At 41.9% G+C, this 26034-nt stretch overlaps 2 protein-coding genes across 3 annotated transcripts in view; one reads left to right on the top strand and one right to left on the bottom strand.

Annotated features, from left to right (window-relative positions):
• The window catches only part of siah1 (siah E3 ubiquitin protein ligase 1), a 62649-nt gene extending 57196 nt beyond the window's left edge, over positions 1-5453 (top strand). For both annotated transcript variants that reach the window (XM_034176966.1, XM_034176964.1), the window contains exons 3-5: positions 1456-1637; positions 1804-2100; positions 3374-5453. In XM_034176966.1, coding sequence (XP_034032857.1) covers positions 1456-1637; positions 1804-2100; positions 3374-3745 — 851 coding nt within the window. In that variant the 3' untranslated portion in view covers positions 3746-5453. The remainder of the gene's footprint in view (positions 1-1455; positions 1638-1803; positions 2101-3373) is intronic.
• Positions 5454-13909: 8456 nt separating this feature from the next.
• Positions 13910-26034, bottom strand: part of lonp2 (lon peptidase 2, peroxisomal) — a 30098-nt gene continuing 17973 nt past the window's right edge. The window contains exons 13-17 of the mRNA XM_034176963.1: positions 22377-22510; positions 22163-22248; positions 21685-21892; positions 21393-21583; positions 13910-15030 (exon numbers count right to left, since the gene is read on the bottom strand). Of these exons, the coding sequence (XP_034032854.1) occupies positions 14806-15030; positions 21393-21583; positions 21685-21892; positions 22163-22248; positions 22377-22510 (844 nt within the window). The 3' untranslated portion in view covers positions 13910-14805. The remainder of the gene's footprint in view (positions 15031-21392; positions 21584-21684; positions 21893-22162; positions 22249-22376; positions 22511-26034) is intronic.

Below are 26034 nucleotides of genomic sequence, written 5' to 3'. Positions count from 1 at the left end.
TCTTGCATATTGAATATTGGCTGGAAGTTTGTTAAAGTGATGCAGTGTGCGCCGGGCAGCTCCTGGTGATCCCGCTGCAGCTGTTTGACTTCTTTCAACCATGTCTGGATTTTTACCCTTTTGACCACCTGCTGACTGTGCTTGCTTGTTATTGAAATAATCTAGTTGGAGGCAGAACTTTTCAAGCAACCCTCCTACTATGATTTCTACTTATTTTGGCTAAATGTTTAAATTTTTCTACTACACACTTACAAAAGTCAACGATGTAGCCCAGAGCTCTTCAACTGATTCCAGAAAGGGCCGAGAGGGTGCAGGTTTTCTTTGCAACCACCCACTCCACCAGGTGATTTCACTGATTAACTGATTTCATCTGCTCAAAGTGATGTTAGTCAATGAAATCACCTGGTGGAGTGATGTTAATCAATCAGCCTCTGATGTAGCCTCTTCATGCAGTATATTTAAAAAACAAAACAAAACAAAAAAACAAGTTCAGCACAAGTCACCACTTTGGATTCATTTATGTGATGGTTGAGCTGTATGCTCTTATCAATTTTGTATTTTAACATTTGTTTAGTACATTTGATTGCATGATCAGGCCTGTAGGGGGCGCTCCATCACAGCCACAGATGCACAGTATCAAGAGTAGGTGCAGTAGCATAGCACAGAATCATTGGAACTGTCAACTCCAACCAATATGTGGACACTTTACAAAAGCTGTGCACACTTGAAGCTGCTTCATCCTGGAAACGATGCAATTCTTAAGCATAACGACACTCATCCATCCTCCGGCCGATGAACACAGGATGCATTGCGACAGCTCAGATATTACTACACCTGCTGTATCATCCACATCTTGTGCCCTCCAACTTTTTCCTTTTTCCCAAGCTGAACGAATGCCGAGCTTACACTAATGATGCAGAGGTGCAGGCAGCATCACTGGTGCTGAAAGAAGAAACCCGATTTCTTCACTGATTGGATGCAAAAATTTGCCCGACATTAGTGTAAACGTGTGGTGGGAAAGTGACTGTGTGGATAAGTAACGACACTGTCTGATACAGAACATTCCAATCTTTAAGCTGATATCAGTCATGTGGCTATAGTATCCTGCTAGTTATTGACATAATTGTGTAGGAGGCAGAACTTTTCATATTCATAAATTCTACTAAGATCGCTATTTCAACATTTTGCACCCTAAATTTGAGCATTTAGACTTCACTATAATTTAAACTGTGCTGCAGGAGAAGTTTTGAAAATGTATCGACCTTATTTTACTTGTCCTTCCTTTCATGCAAAAAAAAAAAACCCAGTATCAGTGAAACATTCTGAGCTGAGCCATCTGAGATTCAGTCTCTTGTCTTATTCAGATTATTTTTTTTTCAGACCTGAATGTCTCTGATAAGGTTCACTGCACGTCAGAGGTCACCCTATCATACGTCCTGTCCTTTTCATCCACAGAAATGAGTCGCCAGACTGCCACCGCACTGCCCACAGGAACCTCAAAGTGCCCTCCCTCCCAGCGCGTGCCCACCCTATCAGGCACCACCGCCTCCAACAGTGACCTGGCCAGCCTGTTCGAGTGCCCGGTTTGCTTCGACTATGTCTTGCCCCCCATCCTGCAGTGCCAGTCTGGACACCTGGTGAGTAGATTGTCAGTCTGAAGAAGCTCTGGGAGGAACTTGTGCTTTATTTCTCGATGGTATTTTGCTGACATGTTTTTAAGAGTCTAGTTGCAGGCAAGTTTATGAGCTAACAGAGCAAACTGGTGACAGTTGTGATTTCGTTTACCATCTGTTCTCCTCCCAGGTATGCTCCAACTGTCGGCCCAAGCTCACTTGCTGCCCGACCTGCCGAGGTCCCCTGGGCTCCATCAGGAACTTGGCGATGGAGAAAGTAGCGAACTCGGTCCTCTTCCCCTGCAAATATGCATCATCGGGCTGCGAAGTCACCCTGCCCCACACAGACAAGACGGAGCACGAAGAACTGTGCGAGTTTCGACCGTACTCCTGCCCCTGTCCTGGCGCCTCCTGCAAGTGGCAGGGCTCCCTGGATGCTGTCATGCCTCACCTGATGCATCAGCACAAGTCGATCACCACACTGCAGGTCAGACATCTCCCGCAGGAAAGGTTTTCTCACATTACAGCTGATGAGCTCAAACTGTGCTGCGAGTGCTTTGTTTCTGTTTTGGGTGACACTGCAGACGAATATGGTGTTGACACCACACCCCTGGAAAGAGTTCTCTAAAAACATGACTGAGCTTTTATTTTGACTAGATATAAATATGATGGTAATGTTTGTATGTTTTCCAGCTGTGCTTGACCATAAAGGCCTCACTGTACTTAAAAATTAACACCTGACAGACCGAAACATCATCTGGTTAGTTTTTTCCCCAACCTTTGGCTCTCGTCTAGTTTTTTTTTTTTTTTCTTTCATTTGACACTATTTTTTTCAAATTAATGAATTTATTTTCTAGTTCAACTACATCAAAATACAAGCTCTGTACTCATTAAAACATAGTTTGAAAACCATTGAGTGCTGTATTCACTTTTGCTCAGTGCTTTTTGTGAGAAATCCTTTATTGAAAATTTGAAAGAAAGTCAACAGAAAAGCCATTCCAGAAGTTAAAAAAAAAGTTAATAACAACCCACTTTTTTACTCATTTAATTTATAGAGCCAAATCACAAGTCTCCCCAAAGTGATTGATATATATATATATATATATATATGCAACAAGTGAAGTTGAGTAGCGAGCATTTTGGAACATGACCAAAACACTTGCCATGCCCTGTTGAGTGCTGGCAGCTATGTGACATTGTGAAGGGTTTGTGGTGAGTGCTACACGCACCTCTGAATTCCACAAACACGCCGTCAAGTGTGAAGCAGGCTCATGTTTCGAACCTTAGAAGCACAGTGGCAACAGTAGTCAGGAGGTCTTTGAGTATAGGACGAAACTTCAAGCAGACCAGAGTCTGTGTGACCATCTGCATTGGTCATACTGACAATAACATAATAACAAAGGCACAAAAATAACTGCCAAATGTGCAGAGAGAGAAATGTTGCAGCTCAGCAACCTTTAGAGATACATTTAGAGAGTCCAGTGATCATGACGGCCCATGGCTCAAAAGACAGCTAACACCAACCAACCCAGTTAAATGGACTACAACTGAGGACTCTGTGTTGTCACTCCATCCATGTTTTTTTTGTTTTGTTTTTTTCATGACCCCTAACGCAAAGGCATGCTCTAGATTTCAAACAGCTCATGTGTAGACCCCACGCAGTTATCATTATTGGGTACACAGAAAGTCTGACTACACTTGGCTGTTTGTAAGTGGCTGTTTTGGTGTCTAAATAAAAGTTAACCTGTTGTGGTCTGCAGGGGGAGGACATTGTGTTCCTGGCCACAGACATCAACCTGCCTGGCGCGGTGGACTGGGTGATGATGCAGTCGTGCTTCGGCTTCCACTTCATGCTGGTGCTGGAGAAGCAGGAGAAGTATGATGGTCACCAGCAGTTCTTTGCTATTGTGCAGCTCATCGGAACACGCAAGCAAGCAGAAAACTTCGCCTACCGACTGGAACTCAATGGGCACCGGCGCCGACTGACTTGGGAGGCCACACCGCGCTCCATCCATGAGGGTATCGCCACGGCCATCATGAACAGCGACTGTCTGGTGTTCGACACATCCATCGCACAGCTGTTTGCAGAAAACGGCAACCTTGGCATTAATGTCACCATCTCCATGTGCTAAGAGCCTATGACACAGGATTCAAAGAGTCACGGGTTCTTGGGGGTGGGGTAGTAATGGGGGGGTGGGGGAGCATTATCTCGGGTCACATGGAAGGCGACCCGATGGCGCCTCCTGTCTGCCTCACCCCCTTGACATCAAACTGGACTGTCTGATTGGGCAGCCACGGAGGCCCTGGGGGTGGGATGGATGGACACACAGACGAGGACATAACTGTAGTGATGCTATAGACTTAAACTCGTATGTGAGACTTGTGAAGGTGCACAGTCTCTCTCGTGCTCATGAACACAAACTAAAAAGCAGTTCCCACTCATCTTGCGTTATGTCACCGTGTCAGAGTGGTTTCCTCATCGCTGCTACCTGCCTCTTGTTGTGTCTCACACCATTTTCTTCTCCCTCGTCGTCATCGCACATTTCAGGCGATGCAGCATTGGCTGAGAGACGCCGCACACACGGCGTTCTGAGGAAGCCTCAAGCTAGATTTCAACATGGACTCCTGGTCAGTACTGGGTAGCTCACTGCTATCTGGGTTTCTCCTCTTCTGTGTGGAAAAATGCCTCATTACCTCTGAGCGTTCCTGCTAAGAACAGTCCATCTGCTTCGCTACCCACAGCGCCACAACACATGCTAACACAACGACGACACATGCTATTAGAATCAAAGCCAGACCTGTGGAACGTGATGTGACTCTTCTATTGATTAGCTTAAACCCAGAGCCTACAGCTCCTTTTGGCCGGGTCTCAGATCCAGGATGTGCTTGAGTCCAACTGCCCTAAAACCTTTACCCATTAACACCGATGTAGCAGCCAGTTAAATTCAGAGAAAACTTCAGCCTAGATCATCTGTGTGACACCAGACCAGAACAAAACCAGTCCAATTCAGTCCCCATGCTGCTGAAAATTGATCATCGAATCACTTTCCAATGGTTCAAGTTCCAACTGGACTTTGCTCTGTATGGATTCAATAAGGCTGCGGTAGTTCTGGATTATTTCTCAGTGTGGAGAAATAACACACACCCTCATATACACACACAAACTGTAGACTGTGTGAAATGAGGTTTTTTTTTTTTTTTTAATTTAGCATTTCAACATTTCTTTGGGGATTATTGTCTAAATATGTGTTTGCTCTTTTTGTGTAAAAAGAGAACCGCGCGTGTGTGCGCGTGCGCGCGCATGTGTGTAGGTACGTGCGTGCTTCCGTATGTGCGTGCCAGAGGTGGCATTTGGCGAGATGCCCGCTCACTTCCTCCCTTTACTCTCCCGATCTCACTTCAACTCAATCTTGCTGTGTGCGGCAGTTGTTGCCCACCAACTGATCACCCAAACAGAACTGAGGGACAGTTTGTACCGTTACAATGTTGCTATTGTTATTAAAATTGAGATTATCATAAATATCTTTGTTTTAATGACTTTTAAAAACAAACAAAAGGCGGTTCTAAAACTTGTGGCTGAACTTCAGTGTTTGTAGTTAAAATCAAACTGTGTTGTTCTTCTGATGGTTTGTTTTTCAGAGTTGACTTGTTTCTCCTGATTTTGTCTTTCTGTCCTCTTGTGTGGTCTTCCTATTTTATTATTTCTCTGTGGGTGGAGGCCAAGCCAGTCGTCTCCCCGTTCTCTTCATGTGGAGTGTGAGTAATGTTGCTGCTCTTTCTCAACTCGGTTTTTTTTTTTTTTTTTCTGTTTTGTCATTAAATAAATCTATCTTTTTCATACTTTGTGCCACTTACGAGTTTTATCTGTTCAAGTCTTGAGGGCAGGACAGTTCATCCACATTTGGATTTCCGAGTCTGGCAAGTATTGTATTTTCTAGACTATATGTTGCACCAGAACACTGGTCACGTCTGTCCAAAAATGTCATGAAGAGCAAAATGTAACATAATGCTAAAATGCCCACAGCGGTATGAGCATTGTCATCTTTATAATTTGCAGTTGTTTAATTGGTATCCCAGTGCAAAGTGTGTGTGTGTACACACACAGTGATGACACCTGATTTTGTGAACAAGATCAAGGACCTTCAGCTGGAGGCAGATGAAACCATGGTGTCATTTGATGTGACATCGTTGGTCACCTGCATCCCCACCGCTGAGGCTGTCACAGCTGTGAGGCTGTGGAGACTGCTGGAGGATGTGTCTCTACTTGAAAAGACCAAACACACCAGACCACATCTGCCAACTCTTGGAGATTTGTCTTAACACCACGTGTTTCCTATTTAGAACCAACCATTTGGCCTTCTTGGACTCCCTTACCAAAAAGTAGTACATGCAAGTATGTTTCAAGTATACTTCCAGTTTACTTTTTATATACTTATCAGTACTATTTTTTTTGGTAAGGGCTGTGATGTTACGATTGGAGAGAACACGCAGCTCCAGTCAGGGGTTTACAGAAAACCCACTCACACTGACCAAAATCTGCTCTTTGGCTCAAACCACCCCTTTGAACACAAGCTCGGGGTGATCAGGACTCTTCAACACAGAGCCCTACAGGTGCCCACAACTACAGAAGGAAGTGCTAAAGAACAACAACTTGTCTGGAAAGCCCTCACAATATGTGGGTACCCACGATGGTCTCTGGATAAAGTGCAGAAGTCCCAAAGAACAAAGAGACCAGACAGACAGGAGATGGAGAGAAGAAAAGGAGTGTCTCTCCCTTATTTAGCAAGAGTAGGGGAAAAACTAGAGGATCTTCAGACAGCACAAAATCCCAGTTTACTTTAAACCTGTTAACACCTTGAGACAGAAATAAGTCCACCCTCAGGACAGGATCCCTAGTTACAAACAGAGCAATGTAGTGTATTCTATCAGATGTCAGGAAAACTAACGAACACTACATAGGTGAGACTAAGCAGCTGTTACACAAAAGGCTATTCCAGCACCGCAGAGAGGGCGCCAGTGGACCTCAGTCTGCAGTTCCTCTCCACCTTAAAGACACTAACCACATGTTTGAAGACAAGGAAGTTAAAATCTTAGCCAGAGAGAAGAAATGGTTTGAAAGAGGAGTGAAGGAGACATTGTATGTGAAACAGTTGAAACCCAGCCTTAACCGGGGAGGGGGTCTGAGACACGCTTTGTCCCCTGTTTACAATGGGGTACTCAGGTCACGTCATCAGGAGAGGCCTCAGTCCCATCGTTAGGAGGGACAGCTACCCTGTCATTACGAGAGTGCTAACTAGAGCACAATAGGTGCTAATTAAAGCAATTGTTTAGTCACTATCCAATAGCAGTCTGCCTCTCAGTAGAAGGGACTCTTTAGGTTTAAAACTCCAGCTTTTGTGTGAATTTTAGCTGAGGATGCTTCTGCGATTTGAAGCGAAACGTCCTTGCGTCAAGCAACCCAGTCCAGTCGAAGATTCAAGCTTCTCTACTATCACAGTGGAAAAATTCACATTACGTCAGCTCTTAAAAAACACACCAGATGGGTGCGAGTAGAGGAAAATGTGCATCAAACAGCGTGTGCAAGGATAAGCAATAATAATAATACTTGTAACAATACAATAAAATAAGAAAGAGGTAGAAATAGAATATGATGTGTGTGTGTTTACATATACATATATAAACATGATTGGAATTGAAAAAAATAGCATCTTATTTACAATATGTGAAGTGGAATTTAGATGTGATAAGGTGACATTAGTGCTGGGATTTGTAAACAAGTTGTTACTGCACATGATTTGTGGACATATTATTGCATATGGTTATTTCACAGTGTTATTGTACAGTCTGACAGGAGCAGGGAGGAACGACAGCAGAGGGGCGTCTGGTGTAAATCCTGTATGCCAAGCAAAAGGGAGAAACAGAACTTTTCTTAGAATGACCACCGGCGTTTGACTATCGTTCCTTCTTGCACTGAGGGTGCCTCAGTCTGTCACTGAAGAAGCTGCTCACTCCAAAAGGATCTCAGTCTCCTCAGGAGGTGGACGCGACTCTGGCCTTTCTTGCACAGGACGTCAGTGTTGTGAGTCCAGTCCAGTTTGTTGTTGAGGTGAACACCCAGGTATGTGAAACTGTTTGCAAACTGTTTGAAACTGATTGCAGCGTCGGCTCGCAGCCGCCGCGACGCTCCGCCACAGGAAAAACACCTCCGTTGGAAGCCTTAAGGACAAGTTGGAACATGTCCAGCTGTTAAACAATTTCTCATATACTCACTCCACTGAAAGCCATCAAAAGCCGCCTGGATTTTACAAATGGTTATCAACACGGAGGTGTGTTTCCTGTGCCGCCGCACCGCGCCGGCTGCGTCCCGATGCGTGGACCCGTCCGCACGTCTTTCATTAAAAAAATCTCCTTTAACAGTGAAATATCCGGATAAAATGCTGAAACCGACTTCTTCTGAAACTTCTCTGTTCTCTCACAACGTTCTGGATCAATAGAGCCTGAAATGTGGAGGTTTTCAGCTTGAAACAGGCTGACGACGGCGCCTGGGACCGCTGCGCGACATCTCGCACTTGGGAAGTCCTTAAAGCGACAGTATCACCTCAAAATCTCTCATCAGGCGTTAAAATTTTCACCGAAAACCAGCTTAATTTTTCGAACCGTGTCCACTTCGATGTGCCTCACAGGTTTAGAAAAAATTTTGATCAAACAAAGCGCCAGTCTCTCAGCAACTTCTCAGACAAAGGAATTCCGACGAGGGGCTGGACGACTCCTCCCACAAGGAGTGCTCACAGGCGAATGACGTCACCGACAAGCGTGGAAAAACTCACGCATGCGCACGAGGGTTCAAGCATGTCTGACGTAAAAACGAATGAAATCCATATAGTTTTTGAAAAAAATAAAAGGACCTATACTTTATTGACAGACCTCGTACATGCAGAGCGTAATCACACTTTCAAAAACTCCCGTGGGAGAGAATTCGGCCTCATGCTCACGGTGAGTAGCTCCATGTCTGAGGAGCAGATCTGATCCTTCACGTGAACATGAGCTACGTTGCACCATCTCTCACTCACATAAACGGCGAGCTCCCCTCTTTTCTTCCCGCTCTCCGCCAACGTCCTGTCCGCGCAGATAAGTGTGAAGCCGTCCATGTTAATAACAGAGTCCAGTACGTTCATCCAACCACGTCTCCGTGAAGCACATGAGACTGCAGCCCTTATACAGCCTCTGGAAACGGGTTAGCCCTGCTAGCTCCTCGGTCTTGTTGTGAAGAGACCTGACATTCCCCATGACCACAGACGGAATATAAGTCCTTCTCCACTAGGAATGGGTATCGTTAAGAAATGATTCGATCCACCGACATCAATAAGCTTTGTGCTTAACGATTCTGTTATCGGTGCTTCAGAGTGGCCGTTGTTTTGGGGGGTGTTTGTCAGGAAAATAATATCTCTACATTGATTACAGACCCTACAGCGGGTCTATAATCAACTTTTCTGCAGCGCGGCTTTGCTTTGAACCTTGAACCAATCGATGCAGTGGTTCGCAGATTGAAGCAATGCTTAGATCTATTTGCTTCGTTTATTCTTTCTTTCGCTTACTTTTCCCTTGCTAAAACCCTAAAGAGCATACGTCTGTGAGTATTATTGACCTTTTCTATGTTAAACCGACCTGTTATGGTCTTCTGAAACAGTTGATAGATGTATTTTATAACTTAAAAACGGGAGCGATGCTAACGCTTTAGCATGTCTATGGCATTTTCAATGTTAAAAGTTAGCATTAAGCAGTTGAAGCTGTCATCACGTTCGGGTGCATTTGTTTTCAAATTGTAATATTTCTTAAATTTATTTTTGTTTATATATTAATAATCTAATGATTATTATATACAATATATACTTATTATATACAATTTTAGAGAAAGAGACAAAAAGAACCTGAATAGAAACAGAAAATATAAAACCAACTAACAATGAACATAAATAAATAAATACATACATACAGAAATAAATATCTGTTTCCTGTGAACACCTCCATTTCATCCCTGTCTTATTTAAGTTTAATGACAGTTTCTTTGGGTCAAACCATATTTTCTGTGTTCATTTCTTCAGTGATTTCCTCCAGAACTATCTGCCAAGCTAGAAAACTGCTGCATCCTAGTAAGAGCAGAATACTACTGGAATGAATTTGAATAAGGAAAGTTGTTTTTTTTTTTCTCACCTAAATGGATGATGCACTCACTCCAGTTTATCATCTGGAATAGTCCCATATTGCATTTCCGAGCTTCTAAAATTGAAACATTTTTGTGCAGGTGGTGTTGGCGGGTAATTTTGGGTTTCAGCTTTTTTTGTTTTCCACCACTTTCATCCCTGAATATGTCAATCGTGAGTCACTTTTGTGTGGATTAAGAAACGTGAAAGAAACGAGAATCATCCTCCGTTCTGTTCATACAGCTCCAAACGCTGCGCGGCTCTCTGACGAGTCAAGTTAGAACGATAGAATCCAGTCGGAATTAATAAATTCAAAGCGAAACACCATTTTGTTTGTTTATTTATGTCCAGAGATCAAGGATACAGTGACCAATTTCATATTTATTTACTTTGACTCAATGAAATACATAGAAAACCTGTAAAGTCTACTTTTAGTACAGAATTCACGAGGTATCGATAAGGGAATCGATAAGGAATCGGATCGATAAGCAGAATTGATAATGGCATCTATTGATAAAATCTTATCAATACCCATCCCTATTCTCGACTTCATCCGGCCACCCTTGCAGCCTCTCCGTCTTCTTTGTATGTCTGCAGGTATGTCCAGGTGCTCAGCATAGTGGGGACCCGGCCCACTGTACATAGTCTCTTAGTCCAAGCATCTGATCCCGGCTGTAAACAGTGGGACTTATAGAGCCGGAGACAAAGGGATTTCCCCACACTACCTCAAAAAGTGCTGAAAAAAGTGGAAAACTAATCACAAGAGTTACAAAAGTGGGTTTCCCATGTGCACACTTGCACAGGGTACCACCCACTGCAAATAAAAACAATAAAGCACTTTTAAAAAGTATTAAAAATAGTGAAAGTAGGAAAAGAGGGGGCAGTGCTGAAGTAACAAGCAGCTGCATCGACAGCGCAATCTTGAAAAAGTTTTGATTGGTGCTTTGTATGTCACATGACATGGATTATTCATCCCATTTGTGTTTCATTGCATTTAGAGTACAATTTGGTTCCATATGTTTGGTATCATTGCACTCTATACACACAAAACAAATCCACTGCTGTCTGGAGGCTTTTAGAATGAAAAGCTGGACTAATTTCTGACGTGTTTTTTTTGTTTGTTCCCCCCCCCCCCCCCCCATCTCCAAGTGCTGACCCAGTTGTTGAGCACGCACACGAGCAGGGACAACACAAATGAGACAACTACACAGTCTTTTTTTTTTTTTTTTTTTTTATGGAATCTGAAGTCAGTGCACAGCATCACTGGACTACACATCACAATTTGGACTTTATCAGCAGTGGAACACCAAAATGTAAGTCCCTTTTCTGTTTTATATATTAATAAAATATCAAATGACAAGGATCAGTTTTAGCCGTTATATTAAACAAAGAATGAATGTTTTTACGTTCTTTCAGTGGTACGAATATTTCATGAGGTGAAAGCTGGAACATTCCATGAAATATTTGTTCAAACATTCATTATTTGTATAATGTTCAATAAAGCCCCTCTTTCAAGCAATTAATTTTAAACAATATTTTCCTTTTAACAGCATCTGCAGGAGTGCATGCATGTACGCATACATGAGCTGGGATTTTGTGCTGTCTGAGATACGTTTCACTTCAAATCATAGAAGCTTCCTCAGCTAAAGTTCTTGCTCTGGTAGTCTGACTTCTGTCTGACCCTTGTAGAGAAGAACAAACAGAAGCCAGTAAAACTGGAGTTTTAAATCTAAGCAGACCCCTCCTACTGAGAGGCAGACTGCTATTGGCTAGTGCCTAAACAATTGCTTTAAATTAGCACCTATTGCGCTCTAGTTAGCAAATGACACGATGGGACTGACGCCTCTCCTGATGACGTGAATGGCTCATTAACCTTGAAAAATTGACTGAAACTGCTTTGTCCTGAGTACCCCATTGTAAACAGGGGACAAAGCGTATCTCAGACCCCTCCCCAGTTAAGGCTGGGTTTTAACTGTTTCACATACAATACCTCCTTCACCCTTCTCTCAAACCATTTCTTCTCTCTGTCTAAGATTTTAACTTCCTTGTCCTTGTGAGTTGTTGCTTTCATTGTGTCAGATCAGGCTGTTTGAGAAAAGCTTAGAAAATTTGCGTGCATATAGTTGAACATTTGAAGTTAAAATGTTGCTTATTAGAATATGCAGTGAAATAACCTCGACTGATTAAAAATACTTGATGATAGTATATTGTTCCCGTGTGTGAGATTAATACCAACATTGTAATGTAAATGTAAAAGTAGCTTGTATGTGTTTGTTACACTCAGATCTGGCAACACTGGTCGTTTGTTGGGAGCATTGACTATATACGAGGTCTGTTAGAAAAGTATCCGACCTTTTTATTTTTTCAAATACCTGATGGATTTGAATCACGTGTGCTTGCATGAGCCAACCTTGAACTTGCGTGCGCATGCGTGAATTTTTTCACACCTGTCGATTGCGTCATTTACTTGTAAGCAGCCTTTGTGTGAGGATGGGTGTAGTCTCTCGTCGGATTTTCTTTGCAAGGAAAATGGTGGAACGACTGGAGCAGCGCGACTGCATCAAATTTTGCCAGAAACTGGGTGACAGCCAGGTGGAAACCATTCGGATTATTCAGACGGCTTTCGGTGATGATCCTATGGGCATCACACAGATTAAGGAGCGGTACAACTGGTTTAAAGACGTCCGCACAGTGGTGGAGAGCGAGCCGCGCTCCAGTCGGCCATCAACATGCAGAAATGACCAGATCATTTCCAAAGTGAACGCTGTGGTGATGCGGGACCGTCGTGTGACTATCCGAAAAATTGCGGAAGAGGTGGGCATCAACACTTTTCGGCACATTCCACTGTGACAGATTTGGCCATGAAAAGAGATGCAGCGAAATTTGTGCAAAAGGCTTCGGCACGAAGCTGCTGACGGAGCAAAAGTGCCTTCGTGTTGAAGTCTCACAGGACATGTTGTGACATGCCCACCTCTTCCACAATTTCTCGGATAGTCACACGACTGAAAAGTCACCGAAAGCCATCTGAGTCAACCGAATAGTGGAAGAGGTGGGCATCATTTTTCGGAGTCACAGCATGTCCTGTGAGGCTTCAACACAGAGGTGCTTTTGCTCCGTCAGCAGCTTCATGCTGAAGCCATCGGCATGAATTTCGCTGCAACTCTTTTCATGGCCAAATCTTCTGTCACAGTGGAATGTGCTGAAAAAATGCTGATGTCCACCTCTTACGCAATTTTTCGGATAGTCACACGACGGTCCCGCATCACCACAGCGTTCACTTTGGAAATGATCTGGTCATTTCTGCATGTTGATGGCCGACCAGAGCGCAGCTCCCTTCCCCATTGTGCGGCCGTCTTTAAACTGGTTGTACCGCTCCTTAATCTGTGTGATGCCCATAGGATCGTAACCGAAAGCCGTCTGAATAATCCGAATGGTTTCCACCTGGCTGTCACCCAGTTTCTGGCAAAATCTGATGTAGTCGTGCTGCTCCAGTCGTTTCGCCATTTTCCTTGCAAAGAAAATCTGATGAGAGACAACACCCATCCTCACACAAAGGCCGCTTACAAGCAAATGAAGCAATCGACACGTGTGAAAAAATTCACACGTGCATGAAGGTTCAAGGTTGGCTCATGCAAGCACACGTGATTCAAATCCATCAGGGTTTTGACCTCGTATAAGGTTGGTACTCATTTTAATCAGTACTAAGGAACCTTATGCAGCCATTTTTTATTAAAAGTAAGAAATTAACTGTAGTGTGGTGTTAATTTAAGTCATAATGACTTTAGCTTAATTTCTTACTTTTTTTACTTGCTTGTCTGCCCTCCTGCACCACCATGTGGCCAGGTGCTCCCGTGCAGGAACCACACCTCAGGAACACAGCTGAGCTTGGGCACGCAGCCAGCAGACTAAACAAACCCAGAGGGCTTCTGGGTAATGTGCATGGGAACATCCTCCACGCAGTAGAGGGCAAGAGAAGTGAAACAATTATTGTTTATTACACAGAAAAGACAACTTTTATAGATCACTTTAATGAGAAAATAATTTTTAGTAATTATACAGTATTTGACAATGTTACACACAAGAACTAAACACTGCATCTAATGTGTCAAACTGAACTACAACAGACATTTGTCACTGAAACCTTAAAGTGAGTAATATTGCTTATTGTTTAAACTTTAAGTTAAATTTCACAGATGTGCACCTCAGTGCATGATTACATACAACCCCGGGTAAAACTGAGGCCGCCTCAGTTTTAATACATAAGTCAAAATCTTAAATCACATCTGAGAAATATTGGTGAAAAAAGTTTTCAGAGTGAATTAAAAAAATGTAAAATGCATGTCTATTTAATTTACAGTAAATCACAATTAGCACATTTGGCAGTAGTGGTGGTGGGTATGTGTGCTTGCTTTCAGTATGGAATGTTTTCTGTTCAAGGTCACCCCTGCCCCCTCTCCATGTAATATGGAGTTGGTTCAGAAAGGGCATCCAGTATAAAACTTGTGCCAAATTAACTTGGAGATCCACCTGTGGTAACCCTGAGAGAGAACAAGAGAGCAGCTGAAGGCACTTATGTTTCAACAAGTCAACACATGGATACATGAACATTTCCACAGCACTGAATACATGTTGGAGAATTTTATTACATCAGATGGTATGAATTTTATTTACTTTTTTTGATGACTTTAAGAGTCCACTGCACCCTTCTTCATGACTTGTAGCATTTTCATACATTCAGCTGAATTGGTGGGGAGAGACTTACAAAGTACATTTTGTCAATGGAACAGATGGAAATTCTGTTTTACCAACAGAATACTTTAATAATTCAAACTTTCACACCACTGCACTCAAGCAAAGATTTCCTCATTAACTTGTTATAATTATGACCATGTTCTACAAATGACAAACTTGCACAAACACTGCTTCATTCAGTGGATCAAGCACACTTCCTGACTGTCATGTTGTCACTGTTATTGTCGTTGCCCAGTGCATTACAGCTTGCTGGGCAGCTGAGGGCGCTCACATGTGCTCCCTGGAAAGCCTCCATCAAAGGCAGCATTCAACACCTCTTCCAGTGTGCTGGCAGTAACAAAGTCTAGGTCAGCTTGGACATTTTCTGGTAACTCCTCCAGGTCCTTCTCATTACGTTTTGGGAGAATGACACACTTGACTCCTGCTCTGTGTGCTGCTAGGACTTTGTCTTTAATTCCACCCACCTAAGGAGGACAGACAGATGCAGTCAGGTTAGCTAGAACAGGACGACGACAACAACAACAAAAAGTGTCAGTCCTAATAGGAAAGGGCATTTATTAATTTATATTAATATTGTTGACGGAAGCTTGTCATTTGATTGTCTGTCTGTTCTGGATCATTGACAAATCAAGTTCAAATGGGCATTTTCTACTAATTTACAGATGTTAAGGTTATCACAGCATTTCTATTCTGTGGAGTTGGCGCCATAAACAGAAAGTGAAAAATACAACAGTCAATGACATCTTAAGAGTTTTGTTCCATCAAATTTGGAGGTACAGTGCATCTGGAAAGTATTCACAGCAGTTCATTTTTTCCCACATTTTGTTGTTACAGCCTTATTCCAAAATGGATGACATTTATTTTTCTCCTCAAAATTCTACACAAAATACCCCATAATGACAATGTGAAGTGTGTATATATATATATATATATATATATATATATATATATATATATATATATATATATATAATAGTAGTGCTATGTGACTAAAAAGATTAATCCAGGTTTTGAGTATATTTCTTGTTACATGGGAAACAAGGTACCAGTAGATTCTCACAAATCCAACAAGACCAAGCATTCATGATATGCACACTCTTAAGGCTATGCAATTGGGCTATTAGTAAAAAAAAAAAGTAGAAAAGGGGGTGTTCACAATAATAGTGTGGCATTCAGTCAGTGAGTTCATCAATTTTGTGGAACAAACAGGTGTGAATCAGGTGTCCCCTATTTAAGGATGAAGCCAGCACCCGTTGAACATGCGTTTCTCTTTGAAAGCCTGAGGAAAATGAGACGTTCAAGACATTGTTCAAGTTGATTCAGAGGGGAAAACTTATACGCAGGTGCAAAAAATTATAGGCTGTTCATCTACAATGATCTTCAATGCAATGACAAAAAAAAAAAAGACACGTGGAAGAAAATGGAAAACCATCAAAATGGATAGAAGAATAACCAGAATGGCAAAGGCTCACCTATTGATCAGCTCCAGGATGATCAAAGACAGTTTGGAGTTACCTGTAAGTGCTGTGACAGTTAGAAGACACCTGTGTGAAGCTAATTTATTTGCAAGAATCCCCCTGCAAAGTCTCTGTTAAATAAAAGACGTGCAGAAGAGGTTACAATTTGCCAAAGAACACATCAACTGACCTAAAGAGAAATGGAGGAATATTTTGTGGACTGGAGAGTAAAATTGTTCTTTTTGGGTCCAAGGGCCGCAGACAGTTTGTGAGACGACCCCCAAATTCTGAATTCAAGCCACAGTTCACAGTGAAGCATGGTGGTGCAAGCATCATGATATGGACATGTTTCTCCTACTGTGGTGTTGGGCCTATACAACCCCTGGCAAAAATTATGGAATCACCGGCCTCGGAGGATGTTCATTCTGTTGTTTAATTTTGTAGAAAAAAAAGCAGATCACAGACATGACACAAAATTAAAGTAATTTCAAATGGCAACTTTCTGGTTTTAAGAAACACTATAAGAAATCAAGAAAAAAAGATTGTGGCAGTCAGTAACGGTTACTTTTTTAGACCAAGCAGAAGAAAAAAATATGGACTCACTCAATTCTGAGGATTATGGAATCACCCTGTAAATTTCCATCCCCAAAACTAACACCTGTATCAAATCACATCTGCTCGTTGACATTAACCCTATGTCATGAAATTGACCCTATATGTCTTTTTGCAAGGAATGTTTTCAGTTTTTGCTCTATGGCAAGATGCATTATCTTTTTGAAAAATGATTTCATCATCCTTAAACATCAGAAAAGTGTCCAAAATATCAACGTAAACTTGTGCATTTATTGATGATGTAATGACAGCCATCTCCCCAGTGCCTTTACATGACATGCAGCCCCATATCATCAATGACTGTGGAAATTTACATGTCTTCAGGCAGTCATCTTTATAGATCTCATTGGAACGGCACCAAACAAAAGTTCCAGCATCATCACCTTGCCCAATGCAGATTTGAGATTCATCACTGAATATGACTTTCAGCCAGTCATCCACAGTCCACGATTGCTTTTCTTTAGCCCATTGTAACCTTGTTTTTTTTTTTCTGTTTAGGTGTTAATGATGGCTTTCGTTTAGCTTTCTGTATGTAAATCCTATTTCCTTTAGGCGGTTTCTTACAGTTCAGTCACAGACGTTGACTCCAGTTTCCTCCCATTCGTTCCTCATTTGTTTTGTTGTGCATTTTCGATTTTGAGACATTGTTTTAAGTTTTCTGTCTTGACGCTTTGATGTCTTCCTTGGTCTACCAGTATGTTTGCCTTTAACAACCTTCCCATGTTGTTTGTATTTGGTCCAGAGTTTAGACACAGCTGACTGTGAACAACCAACATCTTTTGCAACATTGCGTGATGATTTACCCTCTTTTAAGAGTTTGATAATCCTCTCCTTTGTTTCAACTGACATCTCTCGTGTTGGAGCCATGATTCATATTAGTCCACTTGGTGCAACAGCTCTCCAAGGTGTGATCACTCCTTTTTAGATGCAGACTAACAAGCAGATGTGATTTGATGCAGGTGTTAGTTTTGGGGATGAAAATTTACAGGGTGATTCCATAATTTATTCCTCAGAATTGAGTGAGTCCATATTTTTTTCCTCTGCTTGGTCTAAAAAAGTAACTGTTACTGACTGCCACAATCTCTTTTTCTGGATTTCTTAGTGTTTCTTAAAGCCAGAAAGTTGCCATTTGAAATGACTTTAGCTTTGTGTCATGTCTGTGATCTGCTTTTTTTTCTACAAAATTAAACAACTGAATGAACATCCTCCGAGGCCGGTGATTCCATAATTTTTGCCAGGGGTTGTATATCGCATACCAGGTATCATGGATCAGTTTGGATATGTCAAAATACTTGAAGAGGTCATGTTGCCTTATGCTGAAGAGGACATGCCCTTGAAATGGGTGTTTCAACAAGACAATGACCCCAAGCACACTACGAAATGAGCAAAATCTTGGTTCCACACCAACAAAATTAATGCCTCGCAGATGTGAAGAAATCATGAAAAACTGAATACTAAATACTAGTTTAGTGATTCACAGGATTGCTAAAAAAAAAAAAAAGCAGTTTGAACATAATAGTTTTGAGTTTGTAGCGTCAACAGCAGATGCTACTATTATTGTGAACACCCCCTTTTCTATTTTTTTCTTTTTTTACCAATAGCCCAATTTTATAGCCTTAAGAGTGTCCATATCATGAATGCTTGGTCTTGTTGAATTTGTGAGAATCTATTGGTACCTTGTGTCCCATGTAACAATAAGAAATATATTCAAAACCTGGATTAATATTTTTAGTCATATAGCACTACTATTATTCTGAACACTACTGTATATATATATACACACACACACACACACAGGTGAGCACAGTTCCACTAACCACGAATTATTAAAACTAACTTTGTTAGCGGATTTGCTTTTCAGCTAACTTCAAAATCCATCAGTGGATCAATAGGCTTCTAATAAATTTAGTTCCGATAACTTTTAGACAGTTAACGTTTTTAGTTAGTAATGGTGAAAAACATTTATAAACCCTGTTGGCTCCTGTCTGCTATGTATTTTGCAGCAGTGAGGCAGCTTCTACCCCGGCAGAAGGGCCCTGGCTGCTAGGCTACCACCAAAAAAAAAACAAAAAAAAAAACACACACACACATTACCCTTGACAGCATACAGCGGTCGAGCCGTGAGGCAGACATCTTAAAAAGCAAAGCAGGTTTGACTTGTAGTTTTGATTTATAAATCAAATTAATCTGGATAGAATAACTACATTAATGTCAACTCTTAAAAGGTACAAAGTGAAAATATACCACATATCTGTTCATTTTAAATAATGCACTAATTCTGAATATTTTAACATTAACACACAGATGCCCAAAGGGCTTATGGGTAAACTCAGCCTCCGCTCACACTGATTGGTTGACTAATTCATTCTATGTAAAATTCAACACAAGTTAATGTTACACATAAATGGGTTTGTAAAATGTCTTCTTTTTTTTTCATTTGTAAAAAGGAAAAAAAAAAGGCATTTGCAAAACCGAAAAGTCTAAGTTCTGATTCAGGTCGACAACCGTGCGATATAACCGGGGTGAAAATGCATAGAACACTGCCATCTACTGGCGCCCGGTCACATCACACCGTTGTGGAATCAATTTATTCATAATCCCTATGTACATCACATGGTCACACGTTTTCACAGCGTTCATCATGAAGCTCTAAATTGAGCATCCTGTTTCCACAGATCACCCTTGATGTTTCTAGAGCTTAATTGGGCAGCGCAGTCTCGTTTGAGGGTGGATGCTAAAGGGTTAAAATATGACGCAATAATCCTACATCCAGGGACAGCCCTCTCTGAATTTTTGGGCAAATTACACGGCAACCAAAGTGAAAATGCAACGATAAAGTAACGATGAGGTCAAAAGTGGAAATGTGTTGTGGTTTGTTTATGACCCGGAGCTCATACATGTCAAGGTGGTTGTGCAGGCGAGAGAATGCAGCTGCGCAGGCTAAAACTTACAGACATGACCTCTCCCACTTGCCTTCTCCACTGGGAACTGAAAAAAACTCCACTTCTCGCGACTGCTTCGGTGATTGCAGCCGAAAACAAAACTGTACACCGTTTATCTGTGTGAAGTTATGCTGCGTTAGTATTGCAAAACTGGGGAGACTGTCCCCAGAAGTGGTCAAATCCTGCGATATCACGCAGGGGTTCAAACACGACCGTACTGCCCTATTGGAGCCCACCAGGGATGAATTCGTTGATTGGACATGATTTGGAAAGGCACACACCTGTCTACATATAAGGTCCCACAGTTGACAATGCATGTAAGAGCACAAACCAAGTATGAAGTCAAAGGAACTGTCTGTCGACCGCTGACAGAAGTGACAGGATTTTCTCGAGACACAAATCTGGGGAAGGGTACAGAAACATTTCTGTTGCTTTGAAGGTCAATGAACACAGTGGCCTCCATCATCCATAAATAGAAGAAGTTCGGATCCAGCAGGACTCTTCCTAGAGGTGGCCGCCCATCTAAACTGAGCGATCGGGGGAGAAGGGCCTTAGGGAGGTGACCAAGAACTTGATGGTCACTCTGACGACAGGAAAACCTTCCAGAAGGACAGCCATCTCTGCAGCAATTCACCAATCAGGCCTGTATGGTAGAGCGGCTAGACAGAAGCCACTCCTTAGTAAAAGGCACATGGCAGCCCACCTGGAGTTTGCCAAAAGGCACCTGAAGGACTCTGACCATGAGAAACAAAATTCTCTGGTCTGAGATGACAAAGATTTGAACTCTTTGGCGTGAACGCCAGGTATCAAGTTTGGAGGAAACCAGACATCATCCCTACAGTGAAGCATGGTGGTGGCAGCATCATGCTGTGGGGATGTTTTTCAGCAGTAGGAACTGGGAGACTAGTCAGGATTGAGGGAAAGAGGAATGCAGCAATGTACAGAGACATCCTGGATGAAATCCTGCTCCAGAGCACTCTTGACCTCAGTCAAGATATCAAAGGAGTGGCTTCAGGCAAATCTGTGAATGTTCTCGAGTAGTCAGCCAGAGCCCAGACCTGAATCTGACAGAACATCTCTGTGCACCGACGGTCCCCATCCAACCTGATGGAGCTTGAGAGGTGCTGCGAAGAGGAATGGGCAAAACTGCCCAAAGATAGATGCACCAAGCTTGTGGAATCACATTCAAGACATCTTGAGGCTCTAAGTGCTGCCAAAGGTGCAGCAACAAAGTACTGAGCAAAGGGAGTGAATACTTATGTACATGTGATTTATTTATTTTTTTTAATTTTTAAGAAATTTGCAAAAATCTTTTTCATGTTGTCATTAAGGGGTATTGTGAGTAGAATTTTGAGGGGAACAAATGAATTTACTCCATTTTGGAATATGGCTGTAACATAATAAAATGTGGAAAAAGTGAAGCACTGTGAATATTTTCAGGATGCACTGTACGTGCTGCTGTGGCTGTGAATGCAGAAAGTCATCGCTGTAGAAAAGACCACAATACAAGCCCACCAGAACACACCAAAATGCCCAGAGATAAGCATGAGTACACATGAAAAGGGTTTTTTGTTGTTTAATTTTTTTGTTAATGGGTTTATTTGCATTTTCTTGACATTTTAATTCAGGGATGCCTATAAATCTGTGTTAGCAAATTAATTCTAGATGACTTTTGAAGAGGGGAAACGGCACTAACCACTGCACTAAATGTAAATCTACTTTCATAAATTAAAGCCTTGTCAGTTGCCACCCTGCAGGGACAAGAAGGGAAAACATACAAAAAAAAAAAAAGAAAAGAAAAGGAAAAAGAGGTACCGGCAGCACCAGCCCTCTTAAAGTGATCTCTCCTGTCATAGCAACATCAGATCTGACCAATCGGCCGCTGAAGAGTGAAGCGAGACAGGTTACTATGGTAACACCGGCAGAGGGCCCGTCCTTGGTGACGGCTCCAGCAGGGAAGTGGAGGTGGATGTCTGTGCCTTCTAAAGGATCTGGACCCCCGACCACTGTTAGAAAACATAGCCACAAAGAGTTCAGGTTTACATGTTTTTGTGCAGGCGTTTCTAATAAAGAGGCCACTGAGGGCAGGCGCCATTCATCTACTCACTGTTGATGAGGTGGTACTTTTTAGCATTAGCTCTGAGCCAGCTGATGGCCAGGTGTGCCGACTCTTTCATGACATCTCCCAGCTGACCGGTCAGCGTGAGCTGACCCTCACCCTCCATTCGGCTCGCCTCCACAAACATGATCTCTCCGCCCAGAGGTGTCCAGGCCAGACCCAGAGCCACGCCGGGCAGTGTCAGTCGCTCAGACACCTTAAAAAAAAAAAAAAAACCCCGACATACACACTAAATCATCACTCAAAAGCACACAGACTGGGGCTGACCTCACATTTGTCCTCATCAGTCAGTGCAGGTATTACAGTAAGTGAACGTCTGTACTTCACGTGATGTGACTAACCATCTCCAACCATCTCTTTTGCAAAAGAGATGGTTATTCACCAGCAGGTGAAAAGAAAGAAGAAAAGAACAGAGAATGCTTGACTGAGTCCTGGTTGAAGACCTCACTGTGAGCTGCCCGCTTACCTCCATCTCAAACAGTGGCGGCCCCAGGATGTCTTTCAGGGCGAGGTGATCGATCACGATGGGCAGGTCGGGGGGCGCGGCCTTATCTGGACACAGTGCAGTGAGTGAAACCACAGAATTAATCCAGTTTTGTGTGTCATGGTGGGGGTGCGGGAGTGGTTCCTCTTTTGTGAACTCTGCAGTTTGTGAGAGAGCAGGTGACTCAGACCCTTACCTCCCTGCTGCTCCTCTGGACTCAAACCCTCCAACGTGGCATTTCTGCGTCCTTCAGCAATCTTCACAGCCACGGCTCGGCAGATCGAGCCAATCTTCCTCTCTAAAGCACGAACGCCTGCTTCGCGGGTGTACCTGAAAGAAAGTACAGACAACTGCTGGGGGAGGGGGACAAACTGACTCCAAGAGGAGCTTGTGTTGATAAATGTTTAAAATATGACCTTTTGCTTTCTTGTGAAAGCTCAACTCAGGGCCAAACATTACTCCTAAAGTCTTCAACATGTGTAAATAATTTGCCTCCATTTCCTACTTTGTCATCAAGAGGCAAATCTAAGATTTTAAACTCTTCAGTGGACCAACATGTTGCAAAATCTGGATGTCTGCAGCCGCACGCTGGATCATTTTCTCCATGGCTGCTTCTCTAAACTAGAGCACCGCACTCGTAGAGCGTAAACCTCCGCCAACACTAGTTTCCAATTCGACAAAATTTTACCTTGGAAAAAACTTTCAAGGTCAAAGTCCTGTTAGAAGTGACTTTTCAAAAGCTAAATTAGATGTGATCAAATGTCAGTGGTGGTCCCCCCCCCCCCAACTTAATTAACTTAATTTTCACAGAACATTGATCATCTCTGCTACGCACAATTTGTCATTGCTTTTTGGCACTTGATTTCCATAACTCAAAGACAGAAAAACAGGCATAAAATTGGAACCTCCAGCCAACTTTTGTGCTGTAAATTCATGACATGACATGAGTGATTGAGGCACTTTTGATTGAGATATAGTGCAAAACGTACAATAAAATGGGCTTTTCAATATTAAATTCAAAAGTCCACAAAATCTACAATCCAGATCAGATCTGAATAAAACTTTGTCAGGTGATAGTGCGTGACAGTCTGCACCTCACTTTCAAATATGAGAGTGATTGGGGCACATTTGATTAAAATATAATGTAAAATTTACATTAAATGGGGTATTCCATATTAAATTTAAATGCCCACAAAATCTGTAATCTGGATCAGAGCTGGATCAAACTTTGTCAGTGGATAAAGGATGCCATCCTACATAATGCTCTCAAATATGAAGGCAATTCCCTCTTTTTTGACAGTTATGAATTTTTGAAAATTCATTCAGTGCTGAAGGATAGGGATTTTTCCAAGATTTTTCCTGACTTTGACCTATGACCTGGAAAACTGAATCTGTTCTTGCCTATCAGGATATGAATCCTCTGTAAAAATTTAATAATATATAAAAACTTGTGGGTTACAGACTGTTCACAAACAAACAAGCAGCGGTGAAAACATAACCTCCTCCAACGTCATTAACAAATGTTGGTCTTCAACTGAACTCAAGTCTTCAAACGAAAATCCTGTCAAACTAAAGGAGACGTCCTTTCTTTCATGTTGGCTAAAGCAACATCTGTTTCTGATGACAATGCAGGGGTTTTTTTAAGCCATCCTCACTAATCCAGGTGCTCTGCACATGCTTATGTTGTCATTTATATTTATGCACAGAACAACCTCTCTGTGCACTTGAACAATTTTTCAAAACATTCACATTGTGTCTGCATCAGTGTTGCCACAGTTACTTTGAAAAAGTAATCTAATTACTGATTACTGATTACTCCTTGAAAAAGTAACTTAGTTACTTTACTGATTACTCAATTGTAAAAGTTACTTTTTTAGTTACTTTCCCCAGCTGCCGACAACAACTCACTTTATAGTCACCCTTTCTTGACTTCAATGAAAATAAATACTTGTTTTATAAAAAGTAAAATAAAGACCTCTTTCTTGACCTCATATTTAACTGTTGACAGCACTGTAACAGTAAAACTTGCAATTTCAAACCTACATTGTTTAGAAATGTAACTTAAATTCTAACTCTCTAAACATTTTACTTGTCGAAATTATTATTATTTTAAGCAATATTAGTAGTTGTAGTAAAAAACGGCTTCAAAACTGGACCTTTAATCTAGGGGGAGGGGGGCACATCCCTGCCCCACGCCCCCATTCCATCTGGATTCGCCCCTGCTTTGGCGTTTGAGCACAAAGAATGGATAACATTTATTTATGTAGAAAACAGGACCAGATTTACAGGTAAGAAAGTTTTATTGCGTTTTCACATCATGTGGTCCTCAGAAAGAGAGTTTAGGTGCATTTGAGTGGAAAATAGTGTTAGTTGTTGACGCGTCGGAGGATCAGCTGTTTTTAACGAGACGATACGGAGCAGCTCAGCTCAGAATTCTAAATAAAGGAGGGGAAAAAGTATAAAAATGTCTTTGTAAAGCTCAGTGCAGGTGTGCTGATCACTGCGTTTTAAGAGGTGAGGACGAGTCGAGCAGCTGCAAAAAAAACACGGATTAAAAGCTCACAGCTCACTTAAAGTGTGTAGTTCAGTCGAACCCCGACCTCCTGCCCACAGACCAAGTTTAATGCTGCTGTTGACCCACAATGAAAAATAATAGTAACGCACAGTGACATGGAGAAGTAACTTTAATCTGATTACTGATTTGGAAAGATTAACGCGTTAGATTACTCGTTACTAAAAAAAGTGGTCGGATTAGAGTAACGCGTTACCGGCATCACTGGTCTGCATTAGTCAAATTAGCAGCAGAGGAGCCAGCCACTTCAGATTTTGATGAGGTTCAACCCGAGAGCTAGAAAAATGCAAATTTCACCATGCATTTCCCTAAGCACTTCAAAGTGGTGCAGTTTTGTTACATAACCATTTTAGTGCACCTACCCACTTTGAGGCAGGGCATCTATTGCAGATAGGGTGGGGTCCATTTTCCCTAATTTTATCACTCCCAATCACAGCTATACTATCATGCTGCATATCAAAACAGAAGAAAAGAGAAATCTAATGGTATGCAATACACATGTATAAGTATTTGAGTACTGAAGTAATTTTAAACTTTGTGTGAAACAGGCGAATACTTTTTTTTTTTTTTAATTCACCAAAAATATAGTTTATGTTAAGCTACAGAATGTAAACTTTACCTTGTATTTAGTAAAGGCTTATGCCTGGTTCACACGGTAAGATAATTAGGCAGGTATCGGACCCGATCTTCCCTTTCCAACAATCTTAAGGACGCCCCGATTGTCGTGATGACACTAAAGACAATCTTATCAGATATACCTGCTGTGTGTGGTGTGTTAAGAGCCCTCTGAACTGCTCAGAAGGATGTCAGGAGGAGAATCGGCGATATCCAACATGTTGGATTGTCTTGGTCCAATATCGCAGCGTGTGTTGTGTCTTCCAACCACAAACGAGCACGCAGCCTGCTGAATGTGACGTGCAGCCAATCAGAAAGTGAGGTGAAGGACACACGGAGCAAAATCTAAAATCAAAACAGCTGTTCTGACTTACCAGAAAGTCTGGTGGTCGCGCTGTCTCCACTCCTTTAAACAACACCTTTTCTTTGTCTATCTTTTTTTTTTCCCTCTGTTGTAAATAGTTCACAAACTATCTCCACTTGTTTACTCTGAAGTCACGTTTAATCTTGAGAGATTTTGCGAGATTTCCTGTCTGACCTGGGAATGTTCGTGTGTGAAATCTGTTCGCGTGTGGTGTTGTTGTCCTTACCGTGTGGCTGAACACCACACACTGTACGACCAAAACTGTTAGATCTATGATTTTTTTTTTTTTTATCTCCACGTGTG

This window comes from Thalassophryne amazonica, chromosome 8 (genome assembly GCF_902500255.1).
Source record: "Thalassophryne amazonica chromosome 8, fThaAma1.1, whole genome shotgun sequence".
Taxonomy (NCBI): Eukaryota; Metazoa; Chordata; class Actinopteri; order Batrachoidiformes; family Batrachoididae; genus Thalassophryne; species Thalassophryne amazonica.
The sequence above is the reverse complement of the archived record's forward strand: the minus strand, read 5'-3'. Positions and strand labels throughout refer to the sequence as shown.